This window comes from Ahaetulla prasina, chromosome 2 (assembly GCF_028640845.1).
Source record: "Ahaetulla prasina isolate Xishuangbanna chromosome 2, ASM2864084v1, whole genome shotgun sequence".
NCBI classification, from domain to species: domain Eukaryota; kingdom Metazoa; phylum Chordata; class Lepidosauria; order Squamata; family Colubridae; genus Ahaetulla; species Ahaetulla prasina.
In genome coordinates, this window is record NC_080540.1 from 14,008,646 (window position 1) to 14,033,620 (window position 24,975).

At 42.9% G+C, this 24,975-nt stretch overlaps 2 protein-coding genes across 4 annotated transcripts in view; one reads left to right on the forward strand and one right to left on the reverse strand.

The window, feature by feature from the left end:
- Positions 1–734: 734 nt before the first annotated feature.
- NELFE (negative elongation factor complex member E) lies at positions 735–22,300 on the reverse strand. 3 transcript variants are annotated; one of them, XM_058172802.1, is made up of 11 exons: positions 22,159–22,300; positions 18,365–18,460; positions 17,288–17,360; positions 17,035–17,180; positions 15,774–15,848; positions 12,265–12,299; positions 10,158–10,417; positions 9,228–9,372; positions 5,828–5,882; positions 3,999–4,101; positions 735–2,273 (listed from the first exon to the last, which is right to left on the reverse strand). In XM_058172802.1, the coding sequence occupies exons 2-11, from the start codon at positions 18,437–18,439 to the stop codon at positions 2,200–2,202; spliced, it is 1,041 nt and encodes a 346-aa protein (XP_058028785.1). In that variant the 5' UTR covers positions 18,440–18,460; positions 22,159–22,300; the 3' UTR covers positions 735–2,199. The 3 variants fall into 3 exon arrangements, with proteins under 3 accessions (XP_058028785.1, XP_058028786.1, XP_058028787.1); XM_058172803.1 differs by lacking the exon at positions 22,159–22,300 and adding an exon at positions 21,893–22,043; XM_058172804.1 differs by lacking the exon at positions 22,159–22,300 and adding an exon at positions 21,704–21,823.
- A 300-nt stretch (positions 22,301–22,600) lies between these two features.
- The window catches only part of SKIC2 (SKI2 subunit of superkiller complex), a 55,194-nt gene continuing 52,819 nt past the window's right edge, over positions 22,601–24,975 (forward strand). Inside the window, exons 1-2 of the mRNA XM_058172799.1 lie at positions 22,601–22,859; positions 24,569–24,687. Coding sequence (XP_058028782.1) covers positions 22,841–22,859; positions 24,569–24,687 — 138 coding nt within the window. The 5' untranslated portion in view covers positions 22,601–22,840. The remainder of the gene's footprint in view (positions 22,860–24,568; positions 24,688–24,975) is intronic.

Genomic DNA, 24,975 nt, shown 5'->3' on the forward strand with positions numbered 1-24,975 from the left:
CATCATTAAGCAAGGACTACCTATAATTGGAATTATAGGTAGTCAATATGTTCTTCCTGAGTATAGAAAAATAACCGCACATTCAAGTTTCCAAACAACACAACTCTACTAATTACAAGTATTTCTCATATATGCTCATATATTCCCATACAGACATTAAATAAACAAATAGCATCACACTTCCTGGTCTTACTTCCTGTTCAGTGTTGAACTTTTTGCTAAGCATTCAATTTTTTCACATACATGCTTGTTTCTATTGTATTCTGGTCTTATTGCAATCAAGAACATTTATTTCTCTCCTATCTACCTACCCATCATTTATCTATGTCTGTCTGTCTGTCTATCATCTACTCATCCATCATTATCTACCCATCCATCCTATCCATCCCTTTCTATCTATTGTCATCTATCTATTCATCCATCATTATATATCCATCCATTTATCCATCCATCTTCCACCTGCCTAAGTCAAGGCAGCAAACATATTTAATGCATCTTCTTTGTATTTTCCACTTGTCAGGTGGGTTGGGCTGACAGAGAGCAAATGGCCCAAGGTCACCCAGCTGGCTTTCATGGTCTCTTCTGGATTTGGAGAAACTTCCCGTAACTCATGTATTTGCTTTACCAGTGCCCTTTTATCTATCAACAAACTAAAATAAATATTTTTTTATACTTTCATAAGAGTTCTCAGCAACTCTCAGCCCAACAAGGTAGACCAAACTAAGAAACCAATGCCGTGTGGGATAAGAATTGTTTATTGTAAACAAACAAAGCTAAACAAACAAAACTCTTGCAAGTCTGAATGTACTTCCCTCGCCCATCACTTTTACCTTCGTTTGAAGTTGAGAGGGGGCTTGGCGTAGGTGTAATCTCGCATTATTTCCTTGGCCCAAACTCAAGGCCCTCTTATCTGTTACAATGGTAGAGACATTTCCGCCTGTGTTTCAAAGCCATTCCCTCTGCCCATTTACGCTAACCTCCCTTGCCTTTCTATCAAAAATAACAGGATTCTTCCAATTGTCAGGCCCGGATGCTGACATATAGCTCTCCCACAAGAAAAACTATATTCCGTATTTTAACTTTTCTCCACCTACGTCCTCTTAGGATTTATCAACTTTCTGACAGAATCTATTACAGGAGATTCTCCACTTACAACCATAATTGAGCCCAAAATTTCCATTGCTAAGCAAGTTTTGCCCCACTTTAGGACCTTTCTTGACACAGTGGTTAAATGAATTGCCGCCGTGGCTAAGTTAGTAACGCGGTTGTTAAGTGAATCTGGCTTCCCCATTGACTTTGCGCTTGTCTGAAGGTCACAAAAGGGGAGCGCGTGACCTCCCGAGACACTGCCGCCGTCATAAACATGAACCACTTGTCAAGCATCCGAATTTTGATCAAGGGACCATGGGGACCATTGTCATAAAAGTGTGAAAAATGGTCATAAGTCACATTTTTCCCCTCAGTTTTCCTGTTGTTAACTTCGGTCACTAAACGAACAGTTGTAAGTCGAGGACTACGTGTCTCCTCATTTTTTATATCCACTTCCCCCATTTATTTGGTTGGGAGATTAGTTTTCATACAGGTGTTTTACCTTCTCTTCTTGCAGTCCTCTTGTGACTTATATATACTTAAATCATAGGATTCAAAACAAGCTGGTCTTTTTCTATGGAGATGCTTGTCATATTATCCCCATTATTAACTCTGCTTGATGCTTGGCTAATTTATTTATTTTATTTATTTATTTATAATTACATTTCTATACCGCACCATCTCCCGAAGGGCTTCAATTCTGAAGCTGATAAATTGCTTTTTTTTAAATATATCAAACTAAGTGTTCTTTCCAGCCTGGCTGCCTCAACTTTCCTTTCTTTCCGCTGCGAAACATCTGATGAAAACAATCACTTCATTTTCTGCGGCTAAACCACCTTTAGAAAAATCGCGAGTATATTTATAGAACCTGTATTCAGAGAACCAACCTGTCTTCCTTCAAGTTGGGGAAAGCCTTGAGGTTCAAGCTTGTATTAAAGACACCGAAAAGGAGACAGTGCTTTCCAAAGCCTCCACTCCTAAAACTGGAATTAGCACGGTTCAAAATGTGTGGGTTTTTTTTAAAAGCCAACATTTATTTGAATCTTTTAAGTGAAAAGGCAGAGAGAGGACCGGGGGGGGGTGGGGTGGGGGAACGGGTCTTCCTACGCTTCAGAAGTTGTCCTCTTTGTAGATAACCTGGGCTCGCTTATCTCGATGAGAACCATTGACGGTGTTTATCACAGCTGGAAAAAAAAAAAAAGGAAATGAGAACACATCAGCGATCTTAGAGAAAGATACAGTAAATAGCTTTTGGCTTATCCCACTTCTGGCTTGAAACTCAACATTAAGAAAACTAAGATCATGGCATCCAGCCCTCTCAATTCCTGGCAGATAGATGGGGAAGAAATGGAGGTAGTGACAGATTTTATTTTCCTGGGCTCCAAGATCACCATAGATGGGGACTGCAGCCAAGAAATTAAAAGACGCTTGCTCCTGGGGAGGAAAGCTATGGCAAATCTAGACAGCGTACTAAAAAGCAGAGATATCACCCTGCCAACAAAAGGGCGTATATTCACGGCTATGGTTTTCCCAGTTGCAATGTATGGCTGTGAAAGTTGGACCATAAGAAAGGCTGAGCGCCAAAGAATCGAGGCCTTTGAACTCTGGTGCTGTAGAAGACTCCTGAGAGTCCCTTGGACTGCAAGGCGATCAAACCGGTCAGTCCTAGAGGAGATCAACCCTGACTGCTCTTTAGGCCAGATCCTGAAGATGAAACTGAAATACTTTGGCCACCTAACGAGAAAGAAGGACTCACTGGAGAAGAGCCTAATGCTGGGAACGATTGAGGGCAAAAGAAGAAAGGGACGACAGAGAACGAGGTGGCTGGATGGAGTCACTGAAGCAGTAGGCATGAGGTTAAATGGACTCCAGAGGATGGTAGAGGACAGGAAGGCCTGGAGGAATGTTGTCCATGGGGTCTCTTTGGGTCGGACATGACTTCGCAACTAACAACAACTTCTGGCTTTACCTCCCAAAAAGAGAAACCATGCGAAGCCTGTGGCATACGGCCCTCCTCCCCCTCCCCCACCCGGCAATTTGGGATGCAGAAATATTTTGGGAGGGACTTGACTTGGGAACCTCTGAGGCCAAATCCTAGTGATGCTAGAGAACCTAGGCATTTTATTTAGTCCTTTCCCATCTTAAGATTTTCAAGCACCAGCAGGCACAATGTAAAATGGCACTTAGATGCACGAGCAGAAAATATTATTTGGGCTGAAAGTCTATACAATTTTCAGTCATCCAGGTCATGGTTGTCTCAAAGGTGCTTTGTTGGGAGGCTACTGGACTTTCTTGTTTTTTCTTTTGAAGACATTTTGCTTCTCATCCAAGAAGCTTCTTCAGCTCTGACTGGATGGCGGAGAATGGAAGGATTTATATTCCTTGCAGACAGCTGGTCATTTGCATCTTTTTAGAGAGTCTCCAAAGAAAAAACAAGGAAGTCCAGTGGCCTCCAGAAAAAGTACCTTTGGGACAACCATGACCTGGATGACAGAATCTCTACCGACTTTTAGCTATACAATTTGGGATGAACGCCCTTGGAATGGTGTGGGAGTAGGAATGGATTTCCAGAGGAAAAAAATGCAAACTACAGAAGCCAGAAGCACCAGTCAGGTGACCCTGAGGACACAGATAAACCTCCAAGTGCTTCAAGGACCTTCTAGAAGGATGCAAATGACCAGCTGTCTGCAAGGAATAGAAATCCTTCCATTCCCCACTCTCCTGTCAGAGCTGAAGAAGCTTCTTGGATGGGAAGCGAAACGTCTTCAAAAGGAAAAACAAGGAAGTCCAGTTGCCTCCTGAAAAAGCACCTTTGGGATTATTTGGGCTGCTTTTAACATAAAAGTAAAAAGGGCCTGGGGAACTTGTTGGTCATACTCCCATGCTTCTGTCTACGTCCATCTCCTCACCCAAAGTTCCCCACACGGATTTGCCGACGGCCACATCCAGCATGGGCTGCTTGCGAGCGATGCTGACCATCAGCTTCACGTCTTCCACGACAGTATCGTTGAGCTGGGAAGAGACAAGACACCCAATCAACTCAAACAAGTTTGAGAAAACAAGAGACTTCCCTGTCTCTGGTACAGGCCAATAAGACTTAACCAAGCCAAAACCCATCATCCTATTGTGATGCAAGAGAACGGAGGGGGGGAGATAGGAAAGCCATCCGAACAGGCAGTTGCAGAGCAGAAAACAATGGAGGGAAACGGGTGCTCCAACACTGTTCCTCCTGATTTACTTATTCATTAATTAATTAATTTATTTATTTTGTCACAATATATGTAGGTATCATACAAAAAGATTATATAGTATATAAACACATATATGAGTAAATATTAGGAGGTATAAGCATATATATATTTAGGAAGAAGAAAAGAAAAACAATAGGACAGGAACGGTAGGCACATTTGTGCGCTTATGCACGCCCCTTATGGTCCTCTTAGGAATAGGGTGAGGTCAGTAGTAGAAAGTTTTTGGTTAAAGCTTTTAGGATTATGAGAAGAGACCACAGAGTCAGGTAAAGTATTCCAAGCACTGATGATTCTGTTACAGAAGTCATATTTTCTGCAATCTAGATTAAAGCAGTTGACATTAAGTTTAAATCTATTAGTTGCTCTAGTATTATTGCAATTAAAGTTGAAGTAGTCTTTAACAGGAAGGACATTACAATAGATGATTCTGTGAGTTAAACTTAGGTCTTGTCGAAGGCGACGGAGTTCCAAGTTTTCTAAGCCTAGGATTTCAAGTCTGGTGGGATAAGGTATTTTATTGTTTTCAGAGGAATGGAGAACTCTTCTTGTAAAATATTTCTGGACACGTTCGATTGTATTGATGTCAGAGATGTGGTGAGGGTTCCAAACAGGCGACCTGTATTCTAGAATTGGTCTAGCAAATGTTTTATATGCTCTGGTTAGTAGTGTGGTGTTTTTGGAAAAGAAGCTACGCAAGATTAGGTTTACAACTCTTAGAGCTTTTTTTGCTATGTAGTTGCAGTGGGCTTTGGCACTTAGATCATTTGACATGAAAACTCCAAGGTCTTTAACGGGATGGGGGTCGTCAGTAAGGCAATGTCCATCTAGTATGTACTTAGTGTTTGAGTTCTTTTTTCCTATATGTAAGACTGAGCATTTGCTGGATGAAATTTGGAGCTGCCAATTTTTAAATGTGTATAGCCCCTCTCACTATTGAAGTGACTCTGGCCGGATAAAAAAATAATACAAAGCCATTAAAATTAAAGGAGATTAAATCGAGACTAAAAACCATTAAAATTAAGAGAAATTAAAGAAAGATTAAAAACTAAAAGAGGATGGGAGACACAGGGGTGGAGGTCTTCTCAGCCACTCCCAGCATAGGTCACCTCCATCTATCCATCCCTCCCTCATTCATTCATTCCTCCCTTCATCTTCCTTCTTTCCTTCCTCCTTCCCTCTTTCATCTTCCTTCCTTCTTCCTTCCTCCCTCCCTTCCCTCCCTTTATTATTTTTACAAAAAGCACAAGGCTGTGAACATATCTAACACATCTTCCTCCTCCTATTTCCCTCAGAGCCATCACCCTTGTGAAGGTGGGTTGGGCTGAGAGACAGTGACCGGCCCAAGTCACCCAGCTGGCTTTCACAGCTAAGGCGGGACTTGAACTCTTATGGTCTCCTGCTTTCTAGCCTGGTGCCTTAAGCATTATTAGACCATACCAGCTCTCATTTTAATTCCGCTACCCATAAGAAACCCCCTTCTCTGATACCTGAGCAATAGCTTGATCTGCTGATTCGATCTTGTCGTAGGTCACAAAAGCACAGCTAAAGGTGAGGAAAAAATAAAGAGCAGTTAGTGGGGGGGGGGGATAGGAAAGGTCCCATTTGACTGAGCGCTCAGTGGCACAAGACACCATTTACCGAGGGCCATTGTGGGTCAAAGTTACAATCTGTTCCTCTGACCTTAATGGAAAAAGAAGAAGAAAAGGAAGGCGAAGGAAAGGAATTTTTTGACCCCATTGTGGTTGCTTCCAGATATGTATACCCTCAGTACATTTACCCTCCTGACATTTTGATCTTTAAGAAACTAGGAGTTCACATTTTTCAGCACATAAATTAAGATTAAGGCACATGTGTAATCGTTCCCATATCTTCCATTTAAAAAATAACAATTAACATTTTGTGTATTAAATATTTAATCTGAAATTAATACCTATTACTTGCGTCATTTCCCACAGCAGTGTTTTTCAGCCACAGCTTTTAAGATGTGTGGGCTTCAACTCCAAAAATTTTCCAGCCAAGATATTGGCAGAGGGTGGGAGGAGGAAGAGGGGAGGAAATGAAGAGAAATATCAATTCCCTTCAAGATTATTGGGGTTTTTTTTTTAAATGATGCTATCCTCTTCCTATGACCGGCAAACAGATACTAAAAAAGATTCCTCAATTTTGGATACAGATCCTTCTTTGTATCTACCCAATCCTGAGAAACATATCTCTAAGTTTATTCAGTAAAATCAAAGTTCAGTAAGCCATGACTTAGCCATGTTTCTCAAATTAAGAACTGAGATTTAATGAACAATTGAGCATAAAGGGATAAACGTTTGGGCCTCTGGTGGCTCAGACTGTTAAGACAGTCTGTTATTAACACAGCTGCTTGCAATTACTGCAGGTTCAAGTCCCACCAAGCCCAAGGTTGACTCAGCCTTCCATCCTTTATAAGGTAGGTAAAATGAGGACCCAGATTGTTGGGGGCAATAAGTTGACTTTGTATATAATATACAAATGGATGACGACTATTGCTTAACATACTGTAAGCCGCCCTGAGTCTTCGGAGAAGGGCGGGATATAAATGCAAATAAAAAAAAAATGTATCATCATCGGATATTCTGAGGTAACAGAAACAAGGTAGCCATCTTGAAGACTGTTGCTATTTACAGGTAGCCCTCGATTTACAGCCATTTGTTTAGTAAGTTTTCCATGCTTACAACTATTGTAGCATCCCCACGGTCATGTGATCAAAATTTGGCATGCTTGGCAACTGGCATGTATTGCTGATCGTTGCAGTATCCCGGGATCATGTGATCGCCTTTTGCGACCTTCCAACGAGCAAAGTCAACAAGGAAGCCAGATCCTGGCTGATCCTGCACTGGCTGCCTGTTGTCTTCTGGGTGCGCTTCAAGGTATTGGTGACCACCTTTAAAGCGCTCCATGGCTTAGGACCGGGTTACTTACGGGACCGTCTGCTGCCATCCTCTATCTCCCAACGACCTGTGCGCTCTCACAGAGAGGGACTCCTTAGGGTGCCGTCAGCCAAGCAATGTTGGCTGGCGGCTCCCAGGGGAAGGGCCTTCTCTGTGGGGGCTCCTACCCTGTGGAACGAACTTCCCCCAGGACTTCGGCAACTACCTGACCTTCGGACCTTTCGCCGCGAACTTAAGACTTACTTATTTCGTCTCGCTGGACTGGCTTGATTATTTAAATTTTTAGATGATTTTATGGGTTTGTAACTTTTATTATTTTTATAGGGTTGATTGTATTTTAATATTTGGCCACATTGAATAAGTTTTTTAATGGTTGTTTTTAATATTGTATGTATTGTTGTTGTGTTTTATTTTGGCTGTAAACCGCCCTGAGTCCTTCGGGAGAAGGGCGGTATACAAATTAAAATATTATTATTATTATTATTATTATTATTATTATTATTATTATTATTATTATTATTATTATTATTATTATTATTATTATTATCCACTTAACAACTGGGTTACTAACTTAACAATGGCAGTGATTCATTTAACAACTCTGGCAGGAAAGATCTAAACATGGGGCAAAACTAGTTTAGCAGCTGTCTCGCTTATGGAAATATGGGCATTCAGATGCGGTCGTAAGTCGAGGACTACCTGTATTTAATTAAGGAGTGATGGGTGTACTGAAATGTATTTGAATATAAAGAGCTCGGGTTGGTAGTTGGGCTGTGGGTTTGAGTTCCGAGCTTGGCAATTTGGTTGCAAACGTTTCGTCACCATTCGAGGAGGCATCATCAGCGTACTTTTGAATTGTGCTCGTCTGTCAGAGTGCTGGCCTTTAAAATACCCTTTTCTGCGACGCAAATTAGTGTGGATGTTGTTTGTTCAGCTACTTCTGAGTCATGGTCTGACTTTGGACAGCTTGATGGGCTGGCTGTTGTTACTGAGTTGTTACTATCTTTGTGTCAACCCTGAAGTGAACCTGGCTGAGGTCATTTTTATGGCTTCAGGATTCCCATAAGGCAGGGAGGAGGGAAAATAGTAAGCTGGGGCTTTGTAGTCAAAACAAAAAGTTTTCCTATGAGAACCAAGCACATTTCAACAAGTGGCACGGAAGAGGAGGAGTAGAGTAACCAAGCAACCGGCCGGCACCTCGATTGGACAATGTGACTGATGACTGGGTGTGGGGAGGGGAACTTTCACTTTTTTAGTTAGGTGAAAACCACGGGAACTTTCAGAGTCGGTTTTCACCAGTTGTACCAATATGGTGTATCCAATAAATCAGGGGTGTCAAACTCACGTCGTCACAGCGTTGTCATGTGACGCATCATGCCTTTCTCCCCCTTCACTAAACCAGGCGTGGGCATGGCCAGCGCGTGACGCATGCGGCTTGTGGGTCGCGAGTTTGAGAGCTCTGCAATAAATTGTTCTTTGAGGAATCTACCTATCTCAGAGTTTTGCTTTCAACAGATGCATTACTTGGAACGTTGACACTTTCATTTTAAGTACCCTCTGTGTGACCAAAACCAGACCATGACTCAGCAGTACCTGAACGAACAGCACTAATTTACATCACATAGACGGTACTTAAAACCAAAGACCATGCCTCGGTAACAACAACCAGCCAATTAAACAGTCGGAAGTCAGTAGTAGCCAAACAAACAACATCCACACTAATTTGCATCACATAAAAAGGTATTTAAAGACCAGTGCTCTGACAGATGAGCACAACTCAAAAACGCACTGACAATGTCTCCTCAAATGTGATGAAATGTTTGTAACCAAATTGCCAAGCTCAGAACTCAAACCAAGAGCCCGTTGGGTGAATTGTTTGGCAGGATTCTTCATTTGCATGCAAATTTCTACTGAGGGCATCATTTGGACTTTCTTTGGAGACCCGGTCCAGGTTCCTCCCAGCACTCACTTGCGGACACTGTCGAGAGAGAGGTCAATGATATTTCCAAAGGCCGAGAAAGCCGTGGTCAACATGGCCTCATTCATGTTTGCCCCGTACACGTACACTGTGTTCCCTTTGCGGGGGAGACGTCCTTCGGGGTAAGAATCCGATCCTGGATAATGAAAGGAAAAAAAGAAGAAGAAGCGGTTGAGAAATAGTGTGTTATTTCGGTTCTGCAAACCAGACAGAAAGTCTTCTCTTTTCTCCTGCAGAATCAATATTTTGTAGAGAGTTGTGTGTAAACCCATCGGTGGATAAGCCGACTCTTCAAATATTGTGAAAAACATGCCTCACACATAAGTTGACTCTTGAAATTTTTTGTATGCTTTAAATGTCACAATGGGCTTATCCTTGAATTATGCATTTGTTTTGGTTAAAAAATTTAGGGTCAATTTATTCTTACATGCAAGTACTTTTAAAAAACGTGATTTCCATATATACTCGCAAAAAAGCCAAAACCAATTTCTAGGGTGTATTCTGGCACCTGAAATGGTCTTGTACGGTAACCGGTTCGTATTTATGACGGTTGCAATGTCCTGAAGTTACAGGTTCAAATTTTGCAACCTTCCTGACAAGCGACGTCAGTGGGGAAGCCAGATTCATTTAACAACCGGCTTACTAACTTAACGACGATGGTGATTCACTTAACAACCGCGGCAAAAGGAAGGTTGTTAAAATGGGGCAAAGCTCACTTCACAGCTGTCTTGCTTAGCAACAGAAAGGTTGAGCTCAATTGTGGTCGTACGTCGAGGACTACCTGTATATCTTTCAATGATGCAAGTAGTTTGCTCTAGTCTGGCAAGATTTCTGTCTATAATGGAAAAGCAATAAAAGGAATTGCTTTGAAGTAACTCAGCCCGTTAACACTGCCCACCAGAAGAACCAAGTATTTCTTACGGCGGTAGCCTTCTCTGTCGCGTTCTCGCTCACGCCCTCGATCTCTATCTCGGTCCCGGTCTCTATCTCTATCTCGGTCTCGGTCCCGGTCTCTGTCTCGATCTCGGTCCCGGTCTCTACTCCTGTCCCGGCTACGATCCCGGTCACTGTCCCTCTCAAATCCATGCAGACTTTCACTCTGATCGGATTCCTTGTCTGGATCTCTGCCTTCTTCTGGCTCTTTCTCTGGATCTCGCAGGCTATCACTGGAACTCACAAAGCTAAGAGAGAGCACGGAAGGAAGAGAGTTGATTGACAGAAGTGGCGGAATCTGGAGAAGCAGGTAGTTTACAAGAGGACACTCGGTGTCTTACTTCCCCAAATCAGAGCTATGGGGCATTGGAGGAAATAACTGGCTTGAAACATAAACTCTTGGCCTTGAAGGCAAAGAACAATCAAGCCTGACAGATCTGCCTTTGTGTTTTGCTTTCAGCCTTTGAGTGTTGTATCACTTGCCTTTTCTTTCCTCCTATTCGCTTGCGGGCAAACTTTTAAAAGAGTGCTGAGTTTTTAAATGTCTACGTTATCATTCCCCAAACACTTTGCAAACGACTACTTTTAGCCAGGGGTGAAATTAAAAAAAAATAAATTCCCCTATCAGTTCTGTGGCCGTGGCTTGTTGGGGGGAGGTCATGGGACTGGATGGGCATGGCCAACTGGACATCACTCACATCGAAGGGGTCCTCACCAGCCTCTCCCCTCCCAGCCACTCCTTGTCGCGAATGGCAGGCAAATGGGAGGGAAATATACCTGCCTACCATCCTTCCCTCAGTCTGTGCTGAGATTGAGGAATAGATGACAGACAGGAAAATCCCCTTCCCCATTTTCCTGACTTTCACAAAAACTGGCATTTCATCCCAGCTGCTCCCACCACCACCCCGCCCCCCCTCCCTCCTGGGGACTACCTTAAAGGGACAGGCTGCAGCAGCTCCGTTCTGAATGGAGGAAGAAAAGTTAGCATTCTCTCTGCTGCATTTAACATTGAATTCTGTGGAATATCGAGCAGCCCGGAAGAGATGAGCGGCGACCGGCCGAGCGTGGGTGGGGCCAAGGAGGGGTAATTACTACCGGTTTGGCAAACTGATGCCCATAATCCCTAGCGGTTCGCCCGAACGGGTCCAAACCGGTAGGATTTCACCCCTGCTTTTAGCAATGTCATTCTCACTCTTTGCATCTGACCTCCACCTGATCTCTTTCCATCCCTCGGGATAACCCTTTTGCCATAATAAACACAATACCCTTCACAGTCTCGTAAGGCTCTGTTGAGGTTCTTTTTTTTAAAGCAGGGATCCCGAACTTTCAGTCCGTGGCCTGGTGCCAGGCCACAGTCCATTTGGAACTGGAAGTGGTGGGCGAGTGTGTGCACACAGCTGCATTTGTGAAAGGGGCACGCATGCGTAACCATCCCCTCTCCTCCCCCACTGATGCCACCTCCACCTCCAATGGTCCACCGACCCAGACAGGTTGGAGACCACTATTTTAAAGGGCTGTCACTTGTAAAACAACAATAATTATAGGGCAGGTTTTTCACCTACACACATAATGGTACTTTGCAAATCTGAATTAAAGTTCAGCGAGTATCCAGGTCTGTTGAGCCCTCAATGGTCTGCATGACATCTAAATCTTTGGTTATTAACGAAGAGCGACAACAAAAGAATTCTCCACTTCCAAAATTAGTGTTTGAAGTACGCATCGATGTGAGGAAAAATAATCAATTCTAGTCTTCAGAGTCAGTTCTTAGGCTCCCAATTCCTTAATTTGAGGTGCACAATTTTTTCACACCAAGGAACCGGTTGACCTGTTTAGTACCAACTAAAACCACCAAAGTGAGAAAGTTACACCAAACAGCGACGGTTGTGCCTCAACACAAAAACACTTTAGTTAATGCAGCCTTTATCAGCTGGATTCCTCCAGTGACTGAACAGATTCTGCTTACCAAAGCTGGCATCAACAGAATTATCCTTATAGTACCTTAAGAGTCACCTTATTGGAGAGATGGGAGACATATCAATGTAAATGATAAATAAAGGAATAAAAATAAATAAATGATGGCATGAATGGAACCAACCTCTCATATAGATACTTCCTTTGGGGGCGCCGGGCCTAAAATGAAAGATTAAAAAAAAAAGGCTTATTAAGTATGAAATTACATTCTAAGTCTGATGCAGTCATGTGATTTTTCGCTGAGTGACCACAGGGCTTAGTAAAAGAGTTGCCGAACCCAATCATGGTTGGTAAGCAAGGAATACCTGTAGATGCACTGCCTTGAGTTGTTTCAAACAAAGCGGGATGTAAATTTACCGTATTTTTCAGAGTATAAGATGCACCTTAGTTTTTGGAGAGGAAAATAAGAAAAAACCTGATTGGCAGGTGGATTGGCTTCCCAGAATACCCCCAATCAGCTGTTCCCAGAGGTGAATTTTAGCAACAGGTTCCTTGGTTGTGAGCTCTGTGCCTTGCTTTTTTTTCCCTGCCTCTGAAACTCCATTTCAGAAAAAACTTTTTTCTGCCTCTGAAAGCCTCCAAAACAAGAATTTCAGAAAAAAAGCCTCTGAGGCTCTGTTTGGTGGCTTCTTTTCTGAAGCTTTTTTCAGCCTCTGAAACCTCCGTTTGAGAAGCTGGATGGGGCTACATTCAGAGTATAAGACGCACCCAGATTTTCACCCTCTTTTTTGGGGGAAAAAGATGCATTTTATACTCCAAAAAATATGATAATTCAAAAAATTCTGAATAGCTTTGGGCTGTGAGAAAAGTCTAAACATGAGGAGAGGATGGAGGAAGTGTGGCTAGCTGAAAATTGAAGGATGTTTTCTCAGCATTCATTTCATCCTAAGAGAGGATTGTGCAACTTTCTAGGAAATGTTGATTTTTGGCTATTTCCCACAATGCACTTCCACACTGTCTATTCCCACCTGATGAGTCTATCCCAGGATAAAGAACTGGTGAAAGGATTAAAAAGCTCTCCCAGATCCCTCCACAAGGTGAATCAAAGTTATTGGCTCTTCATGCAAGATGGGTGGAGACCCATCAAGGGACCACGTATGCCACACCTGACAAGGTTTATTTATTTATTTACAAGTTATTAGCTCTTCATGAAAGATGGGTGGAGACTGGAAACCCATCAAGGGGCCACATTTGGTACTACTGGTATATATATTCATATGCCACACCTGACAAGGTTTATTTATTTATTTACAAGTTATTAGCTCTTCGGGAAAGATGGGTGGAGAGCCATCAAGGGGCCATGTTTGGTACTGCAAGATTCATATGCCACAACTGGCAAGGTTTATTTATTTACATTTCACATTTCTAAACCGCCCATCTCACTTGAGGAGGGACCCTGGGCAGTACGCCATAAAACATCGAAACATAAAGCAGTGTATAAAAACAAATTTTAAAAAGCTAAAATTAGAAGGAAAAAAAAGGTTTACAAATAATATTTCTTCCCCTTTGGAAAGAATAATAATTAACCCTGTTAAAAATTGGCAGATAAAGGCAAAGAGGGGACTGTCACGGCACTAACCAGCTCTTATGACTGCGCGTTCCTTTTGGGCTCCCCACAAAAGTGCTCAGAGCTGGGTGTTAACCCCTTTTTGGAAGGCCAGAATGGAGAACGGGGGCCTGTTTAAGCTCTGGTGGAAGACTATTTCAGGAGGGGAGGGGCAGCAGCAGAGAAGACTCTCTTCCTAGACCCAGCCAGTCAAATTCTTTAACTAACAGGGTCCACAATATACTGTCTCTGCCTGACTGGGTAGAGCAGGGGTCTCCAACCTTGGCAACTTTAAGCCTGGCGGACTTCAACTCCCAGAATTCCACAGCTAGCTTTGCTGGCTGGGGAATTCTGGAAGTTGAAGTCCGTCAGGCTTAAAGTTGCCAAGGTTGGAGACCCCTGGGTAGAGGACAAGCCGATGTGTTGGAACGAGGCCAGTTCCATAGGTAACCTGGCCCTATGCGAGGTAGGGCTTTATAGGTCATAACTACAGGTCAGGAGTGAAATATAAAATTTGTTACTACCGGTTCTGTGGGGATGGCTTGGTGGGGGGAGAATGTGACTGGGTGGGCAGGGCCAACTTTTTTTTTTTTTACTTTTAAAAGCATTTTTTCTACAACCTCTTCGGCCGAAGAGGTTGTAGAAAGAATGCTTTTAAAAGCCTCTGACGATCCCAGCTGAGCCGCGCGATCAATGGCTTTTTTTTTACTTTTAAAAGCATTTTTCTTTGGTCGAAAAAATGCTTTTAAAAGTAAAAAAAAAAGCCTCTGATGATCGCACGGCTCAGCTGGGATTGTCAGAGGAGCCTTTTATAAGCATTTTTTCTTCAACCTCATCGGCCGAAGAGGTTGTAGAAAGAATGCTTTTAAAAGCCTCTGACGATCCCAGCTGAGCCGCGCGATCAATGGCTTTTTTTTTACTTTTAAAAGCATTTTTCTTTGGTCGAAAAAATGCTTTTAAAAGTAAAAAAAAAAGCCTCTGATGATCGCACGGCTCAGCTGGGATTGTCAGAGGAGCCTTTTATAAGCATTTTTTCTACAACCTCATCGGCCGAAGAGGTTTTAAAAGCCTCTGACAATTCCAGATGAGCTGCACAATCATCAGAAGCTTTTTTTTTTGTTACTTTTAAAAGCATTTTTTTGGCCGAAGAAAAAATGCTTTTAAAAGTAAAAAAAAAAAAACCTCTGATGATCACGCAGCTCAGCTGGGCATGTGGGGGTGGGGGCAGGGATTTTTGCTACCGGTTCTCCGAACCACCTGCCGCCATCGCTATCAGATCGGGCGATCCAGTCCAAATCGGATTTCACCCCTGCTACAGGTAGTCCTCAACATATGACAACAATCAAGCCCAAACTTTCCGTTGTCAAGTGAGACATTTGTTGAGTGAACTTTTCCCCCATTTTACGATTTTTTCTTACCACGGCTGCTAAGTGAATCATGGCAGTTGATAAGTTTAGTCACCCCGGCTGTTAAATCAACTTGGCTTGGCAACCCTTGGGCTGCAAAGGCCATTAACTGTGAAAAAACGGTCATAGGTCACATTTTTCCAGCGCCGTTGTAACTTGAAATAGTCACTAAATGAACTGCTTGTAAGTCGAGGACTACCTGTAACACCTCGAGCAATGGCCATAAAGGTTTACATTGTCAAGCATCTGAATTTGGATCACGTGGTCATGGGGATATTGCAAAGGTTGTAACTGTGGAAAAAACGGTCACAAGTCACATTTTTCAGTGCCTTTGCAACTCTGAACTGTCACTAAACGAATTGTTGAAGATCGAGGACTACCTGTAACACCTTGAAACGGATGCAGAAGCAAACTGGCACCCAATGCAGTTTGTGGAGGAGGTGTTACGTGTTACCTCATGTGACCGCAGTTTGCATCACAGCGGAAGCTTCCGGATACTTTTCAAGGGGAGCCTCATACAGAGCGCATTGTAGCAGTCCACATAGGAGACGACCAGGGTATGAGTGACTGAACGGATATTCTGAACCACTGAACATATATATTTGAACCGCTGAAGGAGAACCCCACAAGCACTGACCGAACCAATTTCCCACCCTGATGTGAGAATTGTATGTCAGTTACCTCTCGGGAATCATCATCTGCTGAGACGCTGCGCTGAAAGGGCTGGTAAGTTGGGGCAGATCCCTTCTTGGTCTCCTAAAGACAAATAGGCATTAAAAAGCAAGCTAAAAGCAACCCCGACCCACTAGATGTCTACGGAGATTCTCAGTCATCCAGGCCTTGGTTGTCCCAAAAGTGCTTTTTTTCCAAGAGGCAACTGGGCTTTCTCGGTTTTTCTTTGAAGACCTTTCGCTTCTCATCCAAGAAGCTTCTTCAGCTCTGACTGGGGAATGGAAGGATTTATACTCCTTGCAGACAGCTGGTCATTTGTATTCTTTTAGCGAGTCGTTGAGTCCACCTGGAGGTTTATCTGTGTCTTCAGGGTCACCTGAGTGGTACAAATGGGTGTGGAGCCTTGCTGAAAGGACTGTGTTGTAGATTGGAGATAGATGATGTCATATCCCTCCCCCTGCATTTAAAAGACACAGGCCACTCTTTTGAAGACAGCAAAGTCCACATTTTGGACAGAGAGGACTGGTGGTTTAAAAGAGGGGTCGAAGAGGTCATCTATGTCAAAATTGAACATCCCTCTCTCAACAGAGGGGGGGGGATATGACATCATCTATCTCCAGTCTATGACCCAGTCCTTTCAACAGTTCCAAGAAGGCTCCACACCCATTTGCACCACTGAGGTGACCCTGAGGACACAGATAAACCTCCAGTTGGCCTCAACAATTCGCTAAAAGAATGCAAATGACCAGCTGTTTGCACGGAGTATAAATCCTTGCATTCCCCACCACCCTGTCAGAGTTTTTTTTTTAATTTGCATTTATATCCCGCCCTTCTCCGAAGACTCAGGGCGGCTTACACTATGTCAAGCAATAGTCTTCATCCATTTGTACATTATATACAGTCAACTTATTGCCCCCAACAATCTGGGTCCTCATTTTACCTACCTTCTAAAGGATGGAAGGCTGAGTCAACCTTGGGCCTGGTGGGGCTTGAACCTGCAGTAATTGCAAGCAGCTGCTGTTAATAACAGACTGTCTTAGCAGTCTGAGCCACCAGAGTTGAGGAAGCTTCTTGGGTGAGAAGAGAAACGTCTTCAAAGAAAAACCAGAAAGTCCAGTTGAAAAAGCACCTTTTGGCCCAACCCACTAGGGCAGCCATACTGGCTGGGGAATGCTGGGAATGGAAGTCCCACAGGTCTTAAAGGTTCCCCAGGATGGACACCCCTGCATTAGAGGGGTTCTCCTGCACCCTTTGCGTCAACCCAGCTTACTTTCGGCTTCACCTTCCGAGTCCAAGAGCGTTTGAATCCCGAGTTCTTGTTCTCAACTTTAATAGCACTGATGGCCCCCGTTTTCACCAGCATCTTGGCTTGTTCTGTGGCTGTCGCGGTGTCGACGACTGGCTGATCTGAGATGGCTGCAAACAGGGAAGAAAGGGAAAAACTGCTGTCCCCAAATGGGCAACATTGGCAGGAAGGCCCTTCCCTCACAGCAGCCCATTTTTTTCACCAAAGTCTGACTTACATCGTTTAATTCCTCCCTGGATAGCCTGACTGGTTGAACCCTGTTGCTTTTTTAAGGCCATGAGGGCCTTTTTCTAGATGGGAAGAAGAAAAAAATCAGAGTCAATAAAAGATATGCATAGTTCAACATCCCTTCCTTCCCAAAAATAGCTTTTGCTAGTCCCTTTCTTTCCTATTGTACTAAATCATCTGGCTGACGTTCAATCTCTTGATCTATACAGGTAGTCCTCGACTTACGGCCACAATTGAGCTCAACATTTCTGCGGCTAAGCGAGGCAGTTATCTTTGCTCCATTGTATGACTTTTCTTGCCGCAGTTGTTAAATGAATCACTGCAGTTGTTAAAAAGAAAAAAGAATCCGCCGTCCATACTGACTTTGTTTGTCAGGAGGTTGCAAAAGGTGGATTCCATGACCCCGGGACACTTCAACTGTCATAAATACAAGTCAGTTGCCAAGTGCTCAAATTTTGATCAGGTGACCGTAGGGCTGCTGCAACAGTCGTATGAAAAAACAGTCATAAATCATGTTTTTCAATGCCACTGTAACTTCACTAAACGAACTGTGGTTATGTCAAAGATTACCTGTACTTATAAGAATACCGTATTTTTCAGAGTATAAGATGCACTCCCCCCCCCAAAAAAAGAGGGTGAAAATCTGGGTGCACCTTATACTCCGAATGTAGCCCCACCCAGCTTCTCAAATGGAGGTTTCAGAGGCTGAAAAAAAGCCTCAGAAACAAAGCTTCAGAAAAAAAGCCTCTGAAATGGAGCTTCAGAAAAAAAGCCTCAGAAACAGAGCTTCAGAGGCGCTTTTTTTTTTTTTTTTTGAAGCTCTGTTTCGGAGGCTTTCAGAGGCAGAGAAAAAAGTTTTTTCTGAAATGGATTTTCAGAAGTAGAAAAAAAAGCAAGGCACAGAGCTCAAAACCAAGGAACCTGTTGCTAAAATTCACCTCTGGGAACATCTGATTGGCTGATCCACCCCCAATCAGCTTTTTTCTTATCTCCCTCCCCAAAAACTAAGGTGTGTCTTATACTCCAAAAAATACGGTAATTTCGCCCTCAAGATGAATAAGCTCACCTTTTTCTTGAGTTTGGCAAATTTCTTCTGTAGAGCCTCCTCATCTTCTGTTAACCCAGGTGGCAGAACAATCATGATGGAATGATACAGTACCGCCTACAATTGGAAACCAAGGAAGGAATCAGTCAGGTGAAGCTTGGTGCTTTGATTACTGATGGGCATACATGTAGGCAGGGCACCCTTAGTATTAGCAAATACTCATTTAATATATTTTACCATTGCATTTGCGGTGTTTCCATGCCTGATCAGAAGTACCTTAAGTCATTGGTTCTCTAATAAATCTTTTAATTTAAAAAAAAGAAATCAATTTCTATCTCCACTATCTATGCTTAGATGATTTTTTTTATTGTAATATGGTTGAAAATTTGACAAATGTTCCAGTTTTTAAAAATTGAATGCTGTAGCTAATGATGCAGCTAGTTTTTTGCTTGTCATTCTGAGGAAAACAATGCTTATCGGTAATATTCGTATATTTTATTACTGCATTTTTCTTGTATTGTATTAATAGAACAGAATTCTTTATTGGCCAAGTGTGATTGGACACACAAGGAATTTGTCTTTGGTGTATACGCTCTCAGAAGAATAAGGAGAATAAAACACATTCACTGAGAATAAAAAGATACACTTAGTAATAGTGAAGGTTACTAATAAGCTATCAAATCGTACTAGGAAACAAATAAAAACAATATAAATTGTAACATAAATGCAATTCCCATTTGTTATAGCAAATGTATTACAGGTACACTTTGATTTACGACTGCAACTGAGCCCAACATTTATGTTGCTAAGTGAGACAGTTATTAAGTCTGTTTTGCCCCATTTTACGACACAAAGAAGATGACCAGAAAGAGATAACGCGAATGGTGCCAATCAAGAGGCTCTACCCTGTTCCAGGGGATACACAAATCAAAGATGCCAGAATTGGGGGTTTTAACTGATGGTTTATGACGTTCTTGAACAATATAAAAGGGATTCGCATTCCCTCTCTTGTTTGTAGCTCTTCCCTGCATATATTTTGTATGTGTTTGGAACAGCTTTTATTTATTTTTTTTATTATTTATTTAAAAAATTTATACTGCCCTTCTCCCAAAGGACTCAGGGCGGTTCACAGCCAGATAAAAGCTAACCATTTAAGCTTGATCAATATTAAATGCTATGTTATTCAAGCCTCTATTTAAGTTTCTTGCTTGGCCTTTATGAGCTTAAACAACTAGACACAAAAACAGTTTCTTCCCGAACGCCACCACTCTGCTAAACAAATAATTCCCTCAACACTATCAAACTAGTTACTAAACGTGCAGTACTATTAATCTTCTCATCGTTCCCATCACCCATCTCCTCCCACTTATGACTATATGACTGTAACTTTGTTGCTTGTATCCTTATGATTTATATTGATATTGTTTCCTGATTGCTTATCTGTACCCTATGACTATCATTAAGTGTTGTACCTTATGATTCTTAAGGAACGGATCTTTTCTTTGATGTACACTGAGAGCATAAGCACCAAGACAAATTCCTTGTGTGTCCAATCACACTTGGCAAAAAAAAAAAAATTATATTCTATGGCTTAGTGGCTAAGATACTGAGCTTGTTGATCAAAAGGTCGGCAGTTCAGCAATTCTAATCCCTAGTGCTGTGTAATGGGGTGAGCTTCCGTTACTTGTCCCAGCTTCTGCCAACCTAGCAGTTCGAAAGCATGTAAAAAATGCAAGTAGAAAAATAGGGGCCACCTTTGGTGGGAAGGTAACAGCGTTCCTTGTGCCTTTGGCATTGAGTCATACCGGCCACATGACCACAGAGACGTCTTTGGACAGCGCTGGCTCTTCGGCTTTGAAACGGAGATGAGCACTGCCCACTAGAGTCGGGAACTACTAGCACGTATGTGCAAGGGGAACCTTTACCTTTATTCTATTCTAAACATATTATTATTGGACCTTACAGAAGCTTTTGTGTAGGCTAAAGATTATAAGAGTTTTTTTATTTATAGTGATTGCTCTGATTTTGGTTTTCCTGTCTTTTTGGTCTAATCTTGCTTGATCTCCTGGGGTGGGGTTAATCTTGTCAAAAGGAAGAAGGGAAGTTTGTGTGGGTAATTGTAAGTAAATGTTTGGGGGTTTTTTTGTATTGTCTGGAATCTATGCTTTTGTCACTTCTAATAATCGCTTCTGACAGATTTCCCCGGCTTTCCAGTCTATTTTGTTTTAATCTTGTACTATATTTCCTTTTGTGATTAAGTGTAAGGTCTTTCGGTAACGAGCCTGGTCCTTCTAAGATTATAGCTTTGCCTCTTTGAATGAAAACTGTTGTTTGGTTCTGTGAGGTTTAAAGCAGGGGTGAAATAAAATAGAATAGAATTTTTATTGGCAAAGTGTGATTGGACACACAAGGAATTTGTCTTGGTGCATATGCTCTCAGTGTACATAAAAGAAGATACGTTCATCAAGGTACAACAATGATAGTCATAGGCTACAAATAAGCAATCAGGAAACAATATCAGTATAAATCGTAAGGATACAAGCAACAAAGTTACAGTCATATAGTCATAAGTGGAAGGAGATGGGTGATGGGAATGATGAGAAGATTAATAGTAGTGCAGATTTAGTAAATAGTTTGACAGTGTTGAGTGTATTATTTGTTTAGCAGAGTGATGACGTTCAGGAAAAAACTGTTCTTGTGTCTAGTTGTTCTGGTGTGCAGTGCTCTATAGAGTCGTTTTGAGGGTAGGAGTTGAAACAGTTTTTGTCCAGGATGTGAGGGATCTGTAAATATTTTCACAGCCTTCTTTTTGATTCATGCAGCAAATCCAGCAGGTTCTGACAGGTTCTAGAGAACCAGTAGCAGAAATTTTAAGCAGTTTAGAGAACCGAGAAATACCACCTCGGACTGGTCCCAGTGGGGAGGGAATGGGGATTTTGCAATATCCTTCCCTCAGGAGTGGGGAGGGAATGGGGATTTTGCAGTATCCTTCCCCTGCCACGCCCACCAAGCCACACCCACAGAACCGGTAGTAAAGGTTTAAAGGGATCTTGTTTTACTTCCTTCACTGTTCTGATTTTGTCAATTTTTGGTTCTCTTTCCCTAAAACGTACTAAAGGTCACTAAACAAACTGCTGATTCCCTGGACGATCTCTCTGGATTTGGCTGCAATTGGGTGAACAGGGGCTTAGAAACCTTTAGGAATCACAAGTCAGATCCAGAGAGAGAGATCGTCCAGGTATAATCGTCCTCGACTTACAACAGTTGATTTAGTGACGGTTCGAAATTACAAGGGCCGCTGGGGGGAAAAAAAGGGATTGAGGGCAGTTTTACACACTTATGACAGCTGCAGCGGCTTACCTTTATTTATCTATTTGCAGAGTTACTGGGAGTCAGAAACCTTTAGGAACCGTAGCCAAATCCCGAGAAATCATCCAGGTAAGTCCTCGATTTACAACAATTGCCCCCCCCGCCCTCATCAGGATATGCACTTCCGGGGTGGGGGGGGGAGAATCGCGGAGTGGATTTATAGGCCTGTCAGGGACTCACCTACAAAGGCTCCAAATTGGGGGGGAGCCTCAGGATTCGAACTCGCCTCTTACTCCTGCTCTTCTCCATACACCCCCAAAACAACGCAACGTTCCACTCCTGGCCCTCCCACAATGCACCGCGCCCTCCCAGGATGCACGGGGGGGGGAGCCAGGTTTTCCGTCCCAAGATGCAATGCGGCGGCTCAGGGGCAACGCTGAGCGTAACGACGGTTGGGCACCCTCGCTTTGATTTCCTCCCCTCCCCCCCCCCACGCCTGCACTCACCGGTCGTGGCTGTTTTCAATGGCTTGCCTTTCAGTCTAGAGTCGACCCTTCCCAAGATGGAGGAGGAAGGAAGAGTAGTAGCGCAGAAGCTTAATTTGCATAAGCCGCCCAGCGACACGAAAGCTATTGGCTGAGGAGACAAGGAGCCCTGGCCCTTCGGGGAGGCACGAGAGCGGAAAAATAAGGAAAGGAAAACAGAGGGGGCCTTCCCGATTTGCATACCGGGCTCTCATTGGGTAAACGGCGATGACCTTCGAAGCACTGGACGATCCGAAGCCGAACAGTTGTTTTGTTTTGTTTTTTTTAAACCGTATTTGAATATGCAACTGCTCATTGGTTGCCTTCGGTGTTTTTGTCGGAACAGTCCAGAGTGGCGAAGCGCTTTCGATTTGCATACCGCCCTGTCATTGGACAGTTGCTGTTGCTTCGTTAGGCAATGCGTCCCTTCGTTCGAAAGCAAAGCCATTTTCTCCGACCAGGCTTCCGCCCTTCATTCGATTGACCAATCCCGTTTCACTTCCGATTACTGACGTGCGACACGCAATGCATTCCACCACCCTGAGAAACAGGGCGTGGCTTCATCTGCCCTTCCTTTTGGCGAGGGGAAAGTTCCGCCCTTAATAGGACAGAGCCGGAGGGGAGAGTTTCCGGGTCAGGCGATGAGCGAACCGTGGCAGCTGAGATGGATCTGGAGAGGATAGGTGAGGACCGGGTAGAGCGTCTGACTGAACTAATATAATGGAGCCTTTTAAAATCTCCTGTTGCAATTGGTCCTGCTCATTATTATTTTTTTATTTCATTATCTTCCCCCCCCACCTAAAATTCGCATAAAAATGTTTAGTGAGAACAATTAACAAATGCTATAGGGTTTTTGCCTGAGCAGGGAGAGGGTGGACTAGAAGACCTCCAAGGTCCCTTCCAAGTTTGTTAATCTGTATTATTCTGTATGCTAAAAAGAGGTAAAAATTTCAGCAGCGCAGCTTTTGTTTTCCTGAAGGCAGTAAGAGGATAACTTGAGTCTGCAGCAGGCTGGAGAATTTAATTGCCAAGCAGATAAATAAATAATAGTCTTACTTACACTTACTTGTTTCTTTGCTCAATGTTTAAGCAAACTCAGTCGCCCAAGCAACTGTAGGTATCGTGCAAGATATGAAAAACATAAATATTGTGATTCTCAACCTTGTCAGCTTTCAGATGAATGGACTTCAACTCCCAAAATTCCCCACCTGGTATACATGTTGGGCAAGGGATTCTGGGAACTGAAGTCCATTCATCCTAAAGTTCATAAATAGAAAAGGGTAAATGGCAACAAAAATTGGGATCAGTCATGTAAATCAGCGGTCAACAACTGGTGGTCCGTGAAGAAATTTTGGTGGTCCGCAGAAAAATTATTTGCATTTTTTATATTGCGGTAAATACTATTTATCTTTTTAAAAAAATCATATTAGTGCTCCATGGGATTTAAAATTATGAATTTTGTGGTCCCTGAGGTCCAAAAGGTTGGTGACCCCTGATATAAATGGTCTGTTCCAGTTCTGTAATTGGGAGTATCCCTAGGGAGAGGAGATATAATGATCTGCATGATATAGCCCCTTTCCTTCATAGATACTACCATTTTAGAATAGAATAGAATAGAATTTTTTATTGGCCAAGTGTGATTGGACACACAAGGAATTTGCTTTGGTGCATACGCTCTCAGTGTACATAAAAGAAAAGATACATTCATCAAGAATCATAAGGCACAATACACAACACTTAATGATAGTCATAGGGTACAAATCAGAGTATAAGACGCACCAGAGTATAAGACGCACCAGAGAATAAGATGCACCTTAGTTTTTGGGGAAGAAAATCAGAAAAAAGCTGATTGGCAGAGGGATCAGTCTCCCGGAATACCCCCAATTAGCTGTTCCCAGAGGTGAATTTTAGCAGCCGGTTCCTTGGTTGTGAGCTCTGTGCCTTTTTTTTTTTTTGCTTTTTTTCCTGCCTCTGAAAACCTCTGAAACAGCTTCAGAAAAAAAGCCTCTGAATCTCTGTTTGGGGGTTTCTCTTCTGAAGCTTTGTTTCTGATGCTTTTTTCAGACTCTGAAACCTCCGTTTGAGAAGCTGGGTGGGGCTACATTTAGAGTATAAGACGCACCCAGATTTTCACCCTCTTTTTTGGGGGGAAAGGTGCGTCTTATACTCCGAAAAATATGGTAAATCGTAAGGATACAAGCAACAAAGTTACAGTCATAGAGTCATAAGTGGGAGGAGATGGGTGATTTTATAAATTTCGATCCTCTACCTGTGGATACTGTTGTCTCTAAAGAGTATATTGTTTTAAAGCAACATTAACGAGAGCATAGCTTTGACCGAAGAGTAGCGATAGATTGTCTTAACGTATCTTTGCCTCATTGTCTTCTTCAAGTCCTCCCTCCCCGGGGACCTTTAGAGCTGCCTCTTTCCATTTTGGAGGTTGGATGCGCTGGCCGTTTTGAGCTCATCACCCGAGAGGAACCCACCAAAGAGGGATTTCCCCTGACCACAGTGAGTACAGGAGCTCTTCCTATCCTGAAAGGAGAGGCAGAACCACAATGTGACTTGTTGGTTTGTGCAATGTTGACTTGGCCGGTTGTATGCAAAGTCAGCCATTGTGGTAATATGTAGGTTTTGGTTGAGTAACTTAAAATAATCATCTTTTTTAGCCAGATAAACAAAAAAAGAGAGAGAGATGGCTTGGGGAGATTCAGATTCTGATTCTCCATCAGCCACAAAAGCTCCCTGTGCTATTTGGGAGGAGTCCCCCCCCCACCTCTAGGGACGCGATGACTAAGA